At 44.2% G+C, this 13,921-nt stretch overlaps 1 protein-coding gene across 3 annotated transcripts in view; it reads left to right on the forward strand.

Moving 5' to 3' along the window:
• Positions 1-13,921, forward strand: part of LOC148773755 (low-density lipoprotein receptor-related protein 2-like) — a 40,288-nt gene that overhangs the window by 7,551 nt on the left and 18,816 nt on the right. For 2 of the 3 annotated variants that reach the window (XM_088832658.1, XM_088832659.1), the window contains exons 6-15: positions 955-1,074; positions 2,743-2,868; positions 3,667-3,870; positions 4,735-4,903; positions 5,215-5,383; positions 6,206-6,431; positions 7,216-7,341; positions 8,713-8,937; positions 11,692-12,003; positions 12,681-12,893. In XM_088832658.1, the coding sequence (XP_088688784.1) occupies positions 955-1,074; positions 2,743-2,868; positions 3,667-3,870; positions 4,735-4,903; positions 5,215-5,383; positions 6,206-6,431; positions 7,216-7,341; positions 8,713-8,937; positions 11,692-12,003; positions 12,681-12,893 (1,890 nt within the window). Of the gene's footprint in view, positions 1-954; positions 1,075-2,742; positions 2,869-3,666; positions 3,871-4,734; positions 4,904-5,214; positions 5,411-6,205; positions 6,432-7,215; positions 7,342-8,712; positions 8,938-11,691; positions 12,004-12,680; positions 12,894-13,921 lie in introns of all 3 variants that reach the window. The other variant, XM_088832657.1, reaches the window with a different exon arrangement.

Genomic DNA, 13,921 nt, shown 5'->3' on the forward strand with positions numbered 1-13,921 from the left:
GGGAGGAGAGGGTGGGATGCATGGAGAGAGTAACATGGGATGTATGGAGAGTAACATTCCCATATGTAAAACAGATAGCCAGTGGGAATTTGCTGTATGACTCAGGAAACTCAAATTGGGCTCTATCAACCTGGAGGGGTGGGATTGCGGGGGGGGAGGTGGGAGGGAGGTTCAAGAGGGAAGGGACATACGTATACCTATGGCTGATTCATGTTGGTTGGCAGAAGTCAACACAATCCTGTAAAGCAATCATCCTTCAATTAAAAATAATTTAATTAAAAAAAATAGAACTGAGAAAGACTTTCTTGATGAGGAGGAACCTTCTGAACAGGCAGCTCACAGCTCTGACTTTTAAATCCTGGTGGTTCTCATGATAAAAATCACTGTTGGTTCCAGTTGGGTCAGAGGAAGAGAGGCATCTGTCCCCAGTCATTTTGTCATCTGTCTGTCATTTCCCCCCAGATCGATCTTAGACATTACGGTGAACGCTCTTTTAGTACTGTTTAAGGCCGTGAAAGAGGCTTTGCACTTAAGAGATACTAGAAGCATAAACAGTAGGACCCAAAATACAGGCTTTTGTTCCTGTACAGATAATCCATTGGGATTAATAAATTATTATATCACTTCCTGAACTAATGGTCCCAGCTGTCTGTAGATTCTAGAGAAAATAGAAGAGAGACTGCTGGTCCCTCCACGGGTGAACCGTACACCAACACTTCTATTAGTCCAGATGGTCTACCTTTCCCCAGCTCTGTGATCCCTAACTTTCCCTCTTCTCTGGTCTCCCCACAAAGCCTCCACTTTCCTAGGGACGAGGGCGGGGTCAAAGGTTATCTTTAGCCAGTCATCTACTCCTTGCACAAGTATGGAAGGTTGTGACACAGCACGGTTTATAAAGCATGTGATCTTGACCATGTTATCTGTACTGACCACTGTCCTGTCTGTCTCTACCAGGGAAAAACTGCTCTCTGGCCAACGGGGGCTGTGAGGGGCAGTGCAGGGACACACCCTGGGGTGTCCGGTGTTCGTGTGCAGCTGGATGGCAGTTACAGCCCGATGGTCAGAGCTGCGGAGGTCAGAATTCGTTTGGCTCATCTTTACAAGTTCTTATTGGACTAACTTAACATTTACCATTTTCATCATTTTCAATGTGCATTTTGATGTACATTCACAGTGTTGTGCAACCATCACATTATTTCCAGAACTTTTTCATCATCCCAGACAGAAACCCTGTACTCATTAAGCAGTAACTCTGTCCCCCTTCCCTAGTAAACTTTATTGATTTTCTACCTATGAATTTATCTGTTCTAGTACTATGCATTGGGCTTCCCTGATGGCTCAGACGGTAAAGCGTCTGCCTGCAATGTGGGAGACCTGGGTTCAATCTCTGGGTTTGGAAGATCCCCTGGAGAAGGAAATGGCAACCTACTCCAGTACTTGGAGTAGACCTTGCCTAGAAAATCCCATGGACAGAGGAGCCTGGTATGCTACAGTCCATGGGGTTACAAAGAATCGGATACAACTGAGCAATTTCACTTTCACTTTCTTTCAGTACTATGGATAAGTGGAATCATACAGTGTGTGTCATTTTGTTTCTGGCTAACTTCACTTAGCTTGTCTTTAAGGTGCATTCATGTTGAAGAGTTATCAGAATTTCCCTCCTCTTTTAAGGCCAAATAATATTCCATTGTGCATACAGTTTGTTCTTTGTATATGCAGGCTCCACATCTGCAGATTCAACCAACTGCGGGTTGAAGATACTGGGGTGGGGGTGGGGTGTGGGATTCTAGAAAGTTCCAAAAAGCAAAACTTGAATTTGCTAGTCACACATTGGAGAAGGAAATGGCAACCCACTCCAGTGTTCTTGCCTGGAGAATCCCAGGGACGGGGGAGCCTGGTGGGCTTCCGTCTATGGGGTCACACAGAGTTGGACACGACTGAAGTGACTTAGCAGCAGCAGCAGCAGCAGCAGCAACTATTTACATTGTATTAGGGATTATGAGTACTACACGACTGAGCGACTGAACTGAACTGAACTGAGAGATGCCTTAAAGTATATGAGAGCATGTGCATATGCCAATACCAAACTATTTTACATAAGAGACATAAGCATCCATGAATTTTGGTATTCTCTGGGGGTCCTGGAACCAATCCCGTGTGGATACCAAGAGATGACCGTGTATCACATTTTGTTTATCCATGCATATGTTGATGTACCCTTGCGTCATTTCCACCCTTTGGCTATTGCAGACAATGCTGCTGTAAGCACTGGTGTGCAAGCATTCGTTGAGTCCCTGCTTTCAATACTCTGGGCATATAACACTAGGGGAACTGCTATGTCACATGGTAAATTCTATGTTTAACTTTTTGAGAAACCAGCAAACTTTTCCATAGAGGCTGTACCATTTGACATTCCCACTAGCAATGCACATGTGTTCTGATTTCTGCTCAGCCTTGCAGCTCACTCTAAATTGGGCTCTGGCTGGCTTGAGATGGGTCACGTCCCCAGGAATGCTGCTAGAGTAACAGGGATGCACATCTAGGGTCCGTGTATTGATGATTCTGCTGCAATGCACTCACATACATGGGAATCCTATGGACATGGGGATTTTCTATCCTAGGACCCACACAGTCATCTCCACTTCATGCTTGCCCCATGAGCATCTGAAAAGTGGCCCCAAAGAGCAAAAATACTTGGGATTGTTCCTCAGTCTTCGCTAATTTCCACCTCTCTGTCATCAGATGTGGATGAGTGCTCGATGGCATACAGCCCCTGTGGCCAGCTATGTCATAACACACGCGGCTCTTACTCCTGTGGGTGTATTCGAGGTTACCAGCTCCACAATGGCACCGACTGTCGAGTTGCAGGTGAGTTTCAGTACCGGAAACAGAGTGGAGGCCCTGCTCTATCCTTAGCAGCGCTTAGGTAAGAGTGATATAGACGACTCAGGGTCTGGTATTGGAGACGACTCCTCTCTTTCCATAAAGAAACTGCTATTATAATGTCAGTTGATCAGTTTTTGAGTATCAGTTGCTCTTATGTGTCTTTAAAATGATTGGGCTTTCCAGGTGGCACTAGTGGTAAAGAGAAGGAAACACAGGAGACGGGACATGGGTTCCATCCCTGGGTTGGAAAACCCCCCCTGAGGAGGGCATGGCAACCCACTCCAGTATTCTTGCCTGGAGAATCCCATGGGCAGAGGAGCCTAGTAGGCTACATTCCCCTGGGTCGCAGAGAATCAGACATGACTGAAGTGACTTAGCACACGTGCTTGTCTTTAAAATGATTTAGTTTTTCTGTAGGATCTCCAGCTAGGTGCTCCAGAGACCAACTGATGACCTTAGTTTGCCCTGTGCTGCTTCCACGATGCGACACTTAATTATATTTGGCTGTTGTCTATAAAGCCTGGAGAGGACCTCTGTCTAGGGGTGAGGGGCTGAATCTGAAATCAGACAGAAAAGTTCCAAAGATTCATTTCAGTGTGCTAGAGTTCAGAGGAGGAATTGAGGCTTCAGGTGGTCAACCAGGTCTCCTCTAGATCACCTTAGTCCAGACTTTGGAGATAAGTAGGTTTTGGCATGGGCCACTAGCCAACGTCTTTAGTTAAGGAGAATGGTGTGAAAGAAAGTTTCATAGTCATAAGTCACCTTCTACTTCTGTTGCAGATGATGCTGTTAAAATTCTTATTGCAGCAGACAGAGAACTTGGTATCCTGGATCGAGAAACAGGCCTCTATGAGATACTGGTAGCTGTAAAATCGAGGCCTACTTCTGTTGCATGTGATCTAGAGAGAAGCGTGTACTTCTGGGTGGATGAAGTCCTAAATGTGTTTGTTCTTGGGAAGCCAAACCCTGTTCCTCTCTACCCAGGTATATTTCTTGCTATTAAGAGCCCTAGCTTCTTTAAGCTACTTAAACATGGTGTGAGAAATATACGTTCATCTGGACATCTTCTCTGATTCACTTGTCATGAATCATGAGAGTCCATAAAATCTTGATTTCAGTTTATGTAACTTGGTTCTATCGGAGAAGGCAATGGCACCCCACTCCAGTACTGTTGCCTGGAAAATCCCATGGGCGGAGGAACCTGGTAGGCTGCAGTCCATGGGGTCGCACAGAGTTGGACATGACTGAAGCAACTTAGCAGCAGCAGCAGCAACAGCTTGGTTCTGTCGGAGCTTTGTAGAGCATAGTCTGAGATGAGATTGTTAGGCTGTATGGAAAGTAGAGATGCGGGCTCAGGCTAAGGTTAGTCTCAGCCCCATCACTTGGTATATGACCCTGAGCGAGTTGTTAATTCCTTTGAACCACCATGTAAAAGATGAAGATAACAGCACTTGTCTCATTGGGTAAGTGTGGGGATTAAGGGGAAGAAGAGCTTAGCATACTCCTGGATGCACAGAAATCCTCTGCTGGCAGTTAAGAGGTAGCATTCATCACAGCCTTCCCAGAAAATATATCAAAAACTTTCATAATGAATATTGTCCCAAACTGAGGTCGCATTCTCCTGGATGTCTTGGTTATACTCCTAAGGCCTTTGTCTTTCCTTGCTGCCCACTGTATGCTGGGAATACCTCACACAGAGTAGCTCTCATTCATTCCCTATGTCCTGTTGGCCTCATTATATGCCTTGAGATCAGAAGGTGTAGAAAAATTTTGTCTGACTCCTTTTTTTCAAGGTGAGACGGGTATAGGAGAACACGGAAACATAACACTGTCTCTTGTGATCCCCAGAACTTAAAACCATCAACAGTATCTCTTTGGACTGGTTCACGGGGCAGTTGTATTGGGCTAGCAGCTTTGCCAGGGTCATCTGTGCTGGTTTAAGTGATGGCAGAGGCTACGTCAGAATCTTGGAAAAGGATCTTGTGCCAGAGCAACTCATAGTGTTTCCTGAAAAGAAGTAAGTCGTACTTTCTTCAGAATATATTCCAAATCATTGGTTGTCTTAGGTGTTTAAGTTGATAAGAGAGCAGGTCAACCTTTTCGCCCTAGGTCTCATTTGCTTCAAAAAATTCTTAATTTTGAAGTCTAAATTGAATACCATAGAGCCAAACTTTTCAAAGTCTACTGAATCTGAGAGCAGAAATCTCCAGCATTCTGACCAGTAGAATGATAAGAGGTCTGTGCGAGCGACCGGGGCAGCCTGGCTGGTCAGAATCGTATACATGCCCTGGAGTGGATTCTCTAACCCTGTGTCTTTGCTGTTCTCAGGTACTTGTATTGGGTAAATCGAGGTGGAAAAGGCCTGGGGACTATCGAAACGGCAGGGATGGATGGCTCTGATAGGAAGGTGCTGGCGGTGGTCAACATGGAGGAACCCACAGGGCTGACGCTGGACCCTGTGGCTAGCAGGCTCTACTGGATCAGTGAATATAAAGAGGTACCATGGATGGGTCAGGAGGAAAAGGTAAACCTGTTTAGTTGGGGTAAAGGGCTCTTTTGAGTACAGAGTTCTCTTATGTGTTGCATCAACTTGGTGAAGTACCTTCTGGCCAGGAAAGCCGAGAAAAGCACAGCGTCTTCAGATGGAACTGGACTGTATCAGCACAGGCTGTGTGACTTTCTTAAATGCTCTACAGTCACACTCAGCACTGGAATTTTCTGGTTTTCTAGGTCATATTCTGTGCAGTACCTGGGATGTAAAACGCTTTAAGATGGCAAAAACCAAGCAAACAAACAAACAAACATGCAGTTACTTAAGTATCTCAGTGACTTCTGCCCACATTTCTAGGTTTTCATATTACAGGTCATGTTATCTTATTTTTGAAAGCATCAAACTAAAAGACCAGTTGGACATGGGAGCTGAAAGCATAGGCTTGGGAGTCATATTTTTAAGCCTATTCCTTCCAGCTGTGATTTCTGGTTACTTAGGGTACCTCTTTGAGCTCTTCTTGCCCTCTCTGGAAAGAGAGAGAACACCTGCCTCAGGAGGTGGTGGGGGAATGTAGTAGAAGGATTTGGTACAATGTCTGATGCAGACATTGTGTTATAGTAGCTACTTGTACAAGATTTATGACCTTAATTGATATAAGAAGCAGCCCAATTCTCTGCCTTTGACATTAGCCTCTGCAGATCCGAAGATAACTTCATTTCTATCAAATTGATATCAAAGCATGTTTAATTGGTGTCCAAGAAACTGAGGTGTGCTAAGGTGGTCACCCCTCTTGCTGCCACACTCTCAAGAGACCCTGTCACCCTTCAGTCCATAGAGACAGTGAACGTGGATGGTTCTGGGAGGCACACCTTTCCCAAGGTCTTCCTGGAAGATGATGATCCAGTGGGACTGGCAGTATTTGAGAACTCTTTCTTCTGGGCAAATAAACTACAGCTGTTTCGTACTTCACCCCACACCACAAAGGAGAGAGTGGTGCTGCTAAACGCTTCCGTATCTGCCTTCTTGGTACTCCACCAATCCCAACAGCCTAAAAGTAAGTCTCATCACTTGCTTTCAAAACACTTATGAATCAGAACTCACACTAAATGGAAACCCCCCCCTAAATTACTACCTCCATCTGTTGTTGAAACTTGCTATTTTGGGGCTGGGGAAATGTTCTGGGTATCGTTCCAGACGTACCCAGGACTTTTGAGTAAGATGAACAGAACGAAAATATCAGCTGGAAAACTTGTTCCAGGCACATACCTGGCTTTTATCTAACATAGCAACCAGAGTTTTAATACACAAAACATCTGAGTTTTAATACACAAAACGGGGGATGCACTGTTCACAAAAGGGCTAGAGTAGCTTTCTCACTGACATGTAAATTGATAACAGAAAATGGAACTAAGCTTGGCATCCTGCTTATAGGAGGAAGTCACATGTTTGTTGACTAGGAGTTAAAAGCTTGTTAATCTGAAATTGTCAGCTTCAACTCAGATTATACTTCATCATGGTCCAAGAAACTAATCAAAGTGGAGAACTGGGAACCACTATTTACTTCCTATCAGCAAGCTAGACAGTTATTTTGCCTTAACTCGGAGGAAAAGATACTGTTGGTTGAAGCTTTCTTAGCCTGAGCTTACTGTGGAGAGGTCATTGTCACCATCTGAAAGACAGGGGACCCCAGGAATGTAAGGTCAGCATGCCTAACTTAGAGGGTGACAGATATATTGGGATTCCTTTTAAAGCAAAAATGCCTTAATTCCTTTGAGTTTTGAACTGGTTTGGATAAATCCATCTGAAATTGTGTCCAACCTGTTTTTACTTTAAAACAGGTAAATCCCCAGCGTACATTCCAGGTTCGTGCAGCCACTTGTGTCTCCTGTCCCCCATCCATCCCAAGGGCTATAAGTGTGTTTGTCCAGAGGGGATGTTTCTTTTACCTTCCGGCACGTGTAGTGGTAAGGATGCTGGGGTTTGGCTCAAGAAGCCACATTCTGTGGTAGGTCTGGAAATAGTGCCACTTCTGTTTTTGAATTAATCACTTTTGTCCTGAAAGCACAAGAGTTTTGTTATCAAGAGACCTTGATTAGGTTTTTTATTGTGTTAAAAATATACATAACAAAAGGTACCACTTTATTTTTAAGTGTAGTATTCAGTGGCATTAAGTATATTCATATTTTTGTGCAACCATCACCTCCCACCTTGGTCTCCAGAACTTTTTCATCTCCCCAAACTGAAATTCTATTCCAGTTAAACGATAAATCCTCGTTCCCCTCTCCCCCCAACCCCTGGCAGTCACTGATTCTACTTCCATCTCTGAATCTGACTACTACAGGTACCACAATCTAAGTAAAATGGTACAGTATTTGTCGTTTTGTGGCTGGCTTTTTTGACATAACATTATGTCTTCAAAGTTCATCCATGTTATAACATGTGCCAGAATTTCCTTTTTAAGGTGGAATGATATTCCATTGTATGTAGATACTACATTTTGTTTATCCATTCGTCTATCAATGGATATTTGTTTTCAGTAATTTTTAAAACGAGAAAAGACAGCTTATACGACACAGTTTTACACGAAAGACTAACGACTAAGTTGTTATAAGAAAGAAACACTCTGCAATCTTATGACTATAGTATTTTCTGACTCATTTGTAAGCAGAGTGTCTGCATTAACATTGTTAACATAATTCTTTATGTCACTGTTCCATCTTTGAAACTGTAAAGGCTACATAATCGGATGAACATCACTGCCCAGTTCCTTGAATTTTTCCTATAGAACAGCGAGGTTTTAAGAATAAATGATATAAATATGTTGATGCTCTAACTGCCCTTGTAGAAGGCAATTCACAATGGGTAGCCATGGAGTGTGATTATGGTGTAATAAGCCGTTGCTCCAAACACAAGTCTTAGCTTAAAATGTTTCTGAACCTTACAGTTAAGCACCCAGGTAACTTTTCTTTAGATAGGCAGCAGAGCTTAAAATTCTTTGTGTTGAAATGTGTGTGCTACAGGCAAGGATTTGTTGCCCTTACTGAATCAAACAGTAAGGCTGAGGCCCTAATCCTCAGGATTCGATGTTAATCTTTTCGTAGAAATTTCAAGGCCTTGGTGCCTTGGGGAAACTGAACAGTGCTTTCATTTGCCCAAATGACTTCCTTCTCTAAGGAAGCCAAGGCATTCATGTTGTGTGTACGTGCTTCAGAAGCAAACTTTATAAGATCCTAGAATTCTAGGGAAGCCTCACCTTGAGAGAGCAGTGTTGTTTCAGAGGGGAGCGTGGGGCTTTTCTAACAAATGCTCAAACAGTACATCTTTTTCGTTGGTAGAGTTAAAACTAGTGTTTTCCTCTGGCAAACGTCTCTACTTGTTGAAAGTTGGTTTTATGGGAACTGCTATAGAGAGAAGCCTAGTTCAAGAGCATCCAAGGAACATCTACTTGCTGGATATTGACTGGAAAAGAAACCTCATCTACTGGACAGATACCCAGGGACATCTGTTTCGCTCAACTGGCTACCTGGGGGACAAGCAAGAGATTTGGACAGAACGTACAGGTAGCTTGGGTTGGTTATTTTGAATTTTTTCCTTTATTTTCTGGCTCTAGATATAAGTAGGCTCCCAAACATCTCCAAAACCCTATCTGTCTCTGATCTGAACCAAGCTTAATACAAAAGAGTGGTTCTTAACTAATTTAAATATTAAGTGTCTGTGATTTACTCTTGTTCTTATGAAGAGTGTGCAGACTCTTAAAAGGCTACCATGATTTGGGAAATATGGAGGTCAGTGATAAGGGTTTTAAAATTCTACTTTTCTGGCCTTACATCTGGATATGATGGAAACAGACCTTAAATACTTCAACTTTGCATTGCAGATTTTTCTTACACCAATTTAGAAGCAATTTGCAATGCAGATTTCAGAGAGAACTAGCAAGATATTTTCTTAATTTGATAATATATACTTTCTCTCCCCTCCCACACTCCTACATGGTATACCCCACCCTTAGCTCCCTGTACTCAGCCTAAATGAAAATATCTGCTTTATAAAAGAAAACTGAGAGGTGAGTTCCAGGGTGAGTAATCTGATTTCTGAATGCCTGTGCTGTGGGTATTCTAAGTGCCAAGGAACTGCTTTACTATATGAAGTGCTGTATTGGAATCCATGTTCCCGAGACACCCTTCAGATCAGTGGTTGATGTCTTAATCCTTATGGAACTGGAATGACATCCGACTTTTTTTTTCCTTTGTTTAGGACACAGTTTGTGTCGCAGAATTGCTTGGTGTGGGGGGTAAGAAGCACATGTCTGTGTCACAAGTATTGAGGTATAGTAAAGGACTTCCCTTGGACTGCAAGGAGATCCAACCAGTCCATTCTAAAGGAGATCAATCCTGGGTGTTCATTGGAAGGACTGATGCTAAAGCTGAAACTCCAATACTTTGGCCACCTCATGCAACGAGTTGACTCACTAGAAAAGAGTCCGATGCTGGGAGGGATTGGGGGCGGGAGGAGAAGGGCACGACAGAGAATGAGATGGCTGGATGGCATCACTGACTCTGTGGACATGAGTTTGAGTGAACTCCGGGAGCTGGTGATGGACAGGGAGGCCTGGCATGCTGTGATTCATAGGGTCATGGAGAGTTGGACATGACTGAGCGACTGAACTGAACTGAAAGGGCTTCCCAGGTGGCTCAGTGGTAAAAAATCCACCTACCAATGCAGGAGACACAAGAGACGTGAGTGCGATCCCTGGGTTGTGAAGATCCCCTGGGAAGATCCCATGGTTGGCAACCCACTCCCATATTCTTGGCTTGGAAATCCCATGGACAGAGGAGCCTGGCAGGCTACAGTCTGTGGGGTCACAAAGAGTCAGACACGACTGAGTGAGCACACACACACAAAGGAGACACACGGAAGTGTTTTTCCTGTAAGTTCACTGGAAAGCTTGACAAAGCCAGGCAGGCCTTTCTGGGTGGCAATCAGCTTGACCTCTACTCTCAAGGCCAGTTTGCAGGATCTCAGGGCCTCCTTACATCTCCTGGGTCTGCAGCTTTCACCTTATTTCACATCAGCGTGTGCACATCTCTTACATCTCCTGCATTGGCAGGTGGATTCTTTACCACTGTGCCACCTGGGAAGCCCTTTACTATACCTCAGTACTTGTGACACCAGTATGTGTTTTTCCTCCCCACACCAAGCAATTCTGTAACTCAAACTGGGTGTCCCAAACAAAGAAAACAAAAATAAATATTGCCTGACGTAATTACAGTTCTACAAGGATCAAGACATCAGCCACTGATATGAAGGGTGTCTCGGGAACATGGATTCCAACTCAATGGACATGAGTTTGAGTAAACTCTGGGAGTTGGCGATGGACAGGGATGCCCAGCATACTGCAGGTCATGGGGTTGCAAATAGTTGGATATGTACGAGCGACTGAATTGAACTGAACTGTACTGACATCTAGGAGAAGGCAATGGCACCCCACTCCAGTACTCTTGCCTGGAAAATCCCATGGATGGAGGAGCCTGGTAGGCTGCAGTCCGAGGGGTCGCTGAGTCAGATGTGACTGAGCAACTTCACTTTCACTTTTCACTTTCATGCACTTAAGAAGGAAATGGCAACCCACTCCAGTGTTCTTGCCTGGAGAATCCCAGGGACGGCAGAGCCTGGTAGGCTGCTGTCTATGGGGTCACACAGAGTCGGACACGACTGAAGTGACTTAGCACAGCAGCAGCAGTACTGACATCTGTGTTGTTTTCTCTTGGGTGTGTTAATCTTGTCCTCAGACTGAAACTTGAGGATAAAAAACAGATGAAGTTCTGAATCAAAAATGGGAGGGCTTCAAAATTCCACTTTAGGAAAGAGTGCACGTTTATAAGAACTGGTGTAGAATCACTCTGAGGGCATTCTATGATGCTGGCATGTGGGATTTTTGTGGTTACATCTGACTGCAGAGGAAAGCACGTATTTTCTGCAGAGGGCAGAGCCCAGTGACGTCAAGAGAAACAGAACCCCATGGGGCCAGTGTGTTCTTAGGAAGTTACCAGTCTTCCACCTAGATATCCAACTTACAAAATGCAGTGCCTGTCTACCTTGCCGAGGGGTTGTCAAGGATCAGGGGAGCTCATACTGACAGACAAGAAACCAGAGTAGGCATGATGGCATCCTCGTGCAAACAAGGTGTATAGGTTTCTAGGGAATGATCTTTGCATCCTGCAAATGTCTGCCTTCATCCCTGGCCCAGAGTTTAAGACAGAATGAGAACACATTTGAATGTCCTTCCTAATGGGAGCGACTTGTCCTCCTTATAGTTTGCTCAGCGAATGTGGACATTCCAACTGGGAACTTGTACTGGCTGCCCTGCGACAGAAGTGCTATTCAGAAAACGAGACTTGCTGGCCCAGACACCCATACCCTGTACAAAACGGGCAGCGTTATACTGCATCTCCTTCTCGACTGGCCAAGGAGGCTGCTCTACTGGGTGGAAAGTGGGGAACCCTTGCAAAGTATGACCCTTGATGGCAAAAGCATACAGACAGTCTGGAGAGGCACCTGGATGGCAGATAGTCACGTAACCTTAGATCTCGGCTCTTCCAGCATCCTCTGGACCACCAAAGGGTTAGGTAAGTGCTGCATAACCAGTGAGGTTGGAAGAGGCTTGAGGGGCTGAATGAGAGTCTTCTTTTTAATTGTAATGGTATCATTTTCAGAACTAGTTAGATATAGCCTCAAACTCTGATTTTCATAGTTAAAGCTTGGGCACAAGTCACTGACCTCAAACTCTATTCTCATCTATGAGTCTAAATTTATGCTTGAAGAGATAGAAAACTTCAGAAATAGCGTACTTAATTTTTAACACAAATAGCAAAAAGCTATTTGTTTCTAATTTTGTAAGTAGAAGTCATGGAATGAAACTTCATTATAAACAAAGTACAGATACTTTGGTTATAACTTGACAGCAGGTACATATTACACCTTTGTAGCTGAATATGATAATCTACTCACCCAGAAGTCTCAGGGATGACCTGATGGCACTGTGCTGATGACTGGGGTTGTAGGACTGTGGTGGTCAAGTCACAACTGATGTTTCCATGCAGCATCCCTCACTTTTCTGCAGCTTTAAACACTTCCTTAGATTATCTTTAACTATAGAACTAAAACTTACAAAACTTCATAGACAAATCTGTGCATATTTTTAGTGTGAGGTCATTGAAACTTTCAATCCAATGGTGCCCTTGCCTCCTTGCTGTCACAGGCTACTTGTTCTGTATCAGTTTATAAGGGCTTGACTCTTCCTTAGGGTTGCAAAGTCTGAGTCTCCTAAAAAATAGAACCTACACTTTGAATGAGACTTGGAGTGATGGCATGATTGCGGCCCATGAGCCCTACCTACTGACTCTGAACAGAACCGCTCTCGTGCTATGGAACAGGAGGAAGCCAGAGCCCTTCTCACTGTCAAAAGAGGCCTACGTCCAGAAGATGATCATCTTGGCCGAGAACCTGGAGGTTCCAGGCAAGTCTTCCCCTGGGGGGTTTTCTTGGAGATCCATGTTACCCTGCTCTCCTCGGTGTGTTTTCTATGAGAAATTCCTGGGTAACTTCCAATCTGTATCAGCAGTGGTCCCAACCCACCATTCGGGAGGCCTTCTGCCTAACTTCTCCTTGTACCGAAACTTGTTAAAGTAATAATCTAACACATTTCTCAAAGTTGCTAAATGACACCAGTTCCTGAGTAATACCCCAAGGAGGGTGCACACCCGAGCCCCTTTTGGGAATCATCTTTCACATTAGCATGTTGAAGCTCTTAGTTTGGCAGTAAAGAGATCCATCTAACTTGCTCTAAACAGGTTTCCCGGGCTTCCCAGGTGGCACAGCAATAAAGAATCTGCCTGCCAATTCATGAGACCCAGGTTTAATTCCTCGGTTGGGAAGATCCCTTGGAGAAAGAAATGACAATCCACTTTTATTGTGGCCTGGAAAATTCCATGAACAGTGGAGATTGGTTGCAAAGAATGGGACGCAACAGAGCACCGATGCATGCAAACCAGTTTCCCAAGCTGGCTTTCTTGTTTTAAACCGAGGAACCCCCTTTCTCACAGCAGTGACGTCTTGCAGGGGATCCTCTGTGAAGCTGCTCTGGTTCTGGTTACCAGGGGAAGCAGCTTTTCTGTTAAAGCTGTGCCTTGATCATTCAGATTAATCTGCTTAAAGCTGGTTTACCTATTTTCATATAAACCTTTGGCACGGTGCCAAAAAATATGATTTCAGATCTTGAGGCAGAAGAAAAAGTCTTATCTCAGGATTCAGTGGACTTTCTTGGCAGAAGCAGCTGGAAACCCCGAGGAAGAGTAGAAACAGAGATGCACAGACCTGTTCCTCCTCCTACGTACCTGCCCCCAGAGGTTTTTTGTCTCCCCCTGCAGTCTAAACTATTGTTTCCTGATTCACTGGTTTGACCTGATTTTCAAGGTTAAGAAGCATTAGGCATAGGGATATGTTTCCTAGGTGGTAAAATATGTTTACAAGAAGTTAACCCTTGGT

Source organism: Moschus berezovskii, chromosome 26 (genome assembly GCF_049115385.1).
Source record: "Moschus berezovskii isolate FMDL1 chromosome 26, NW_MosBer_1.0, whole genome shotgun sequence".
Lineage (NCBI taxonomy): Eukaryota > Metazoa > Chordata > Mammalia > Artiodactyla > Moschidae > Moschus > Moschus berezovskii.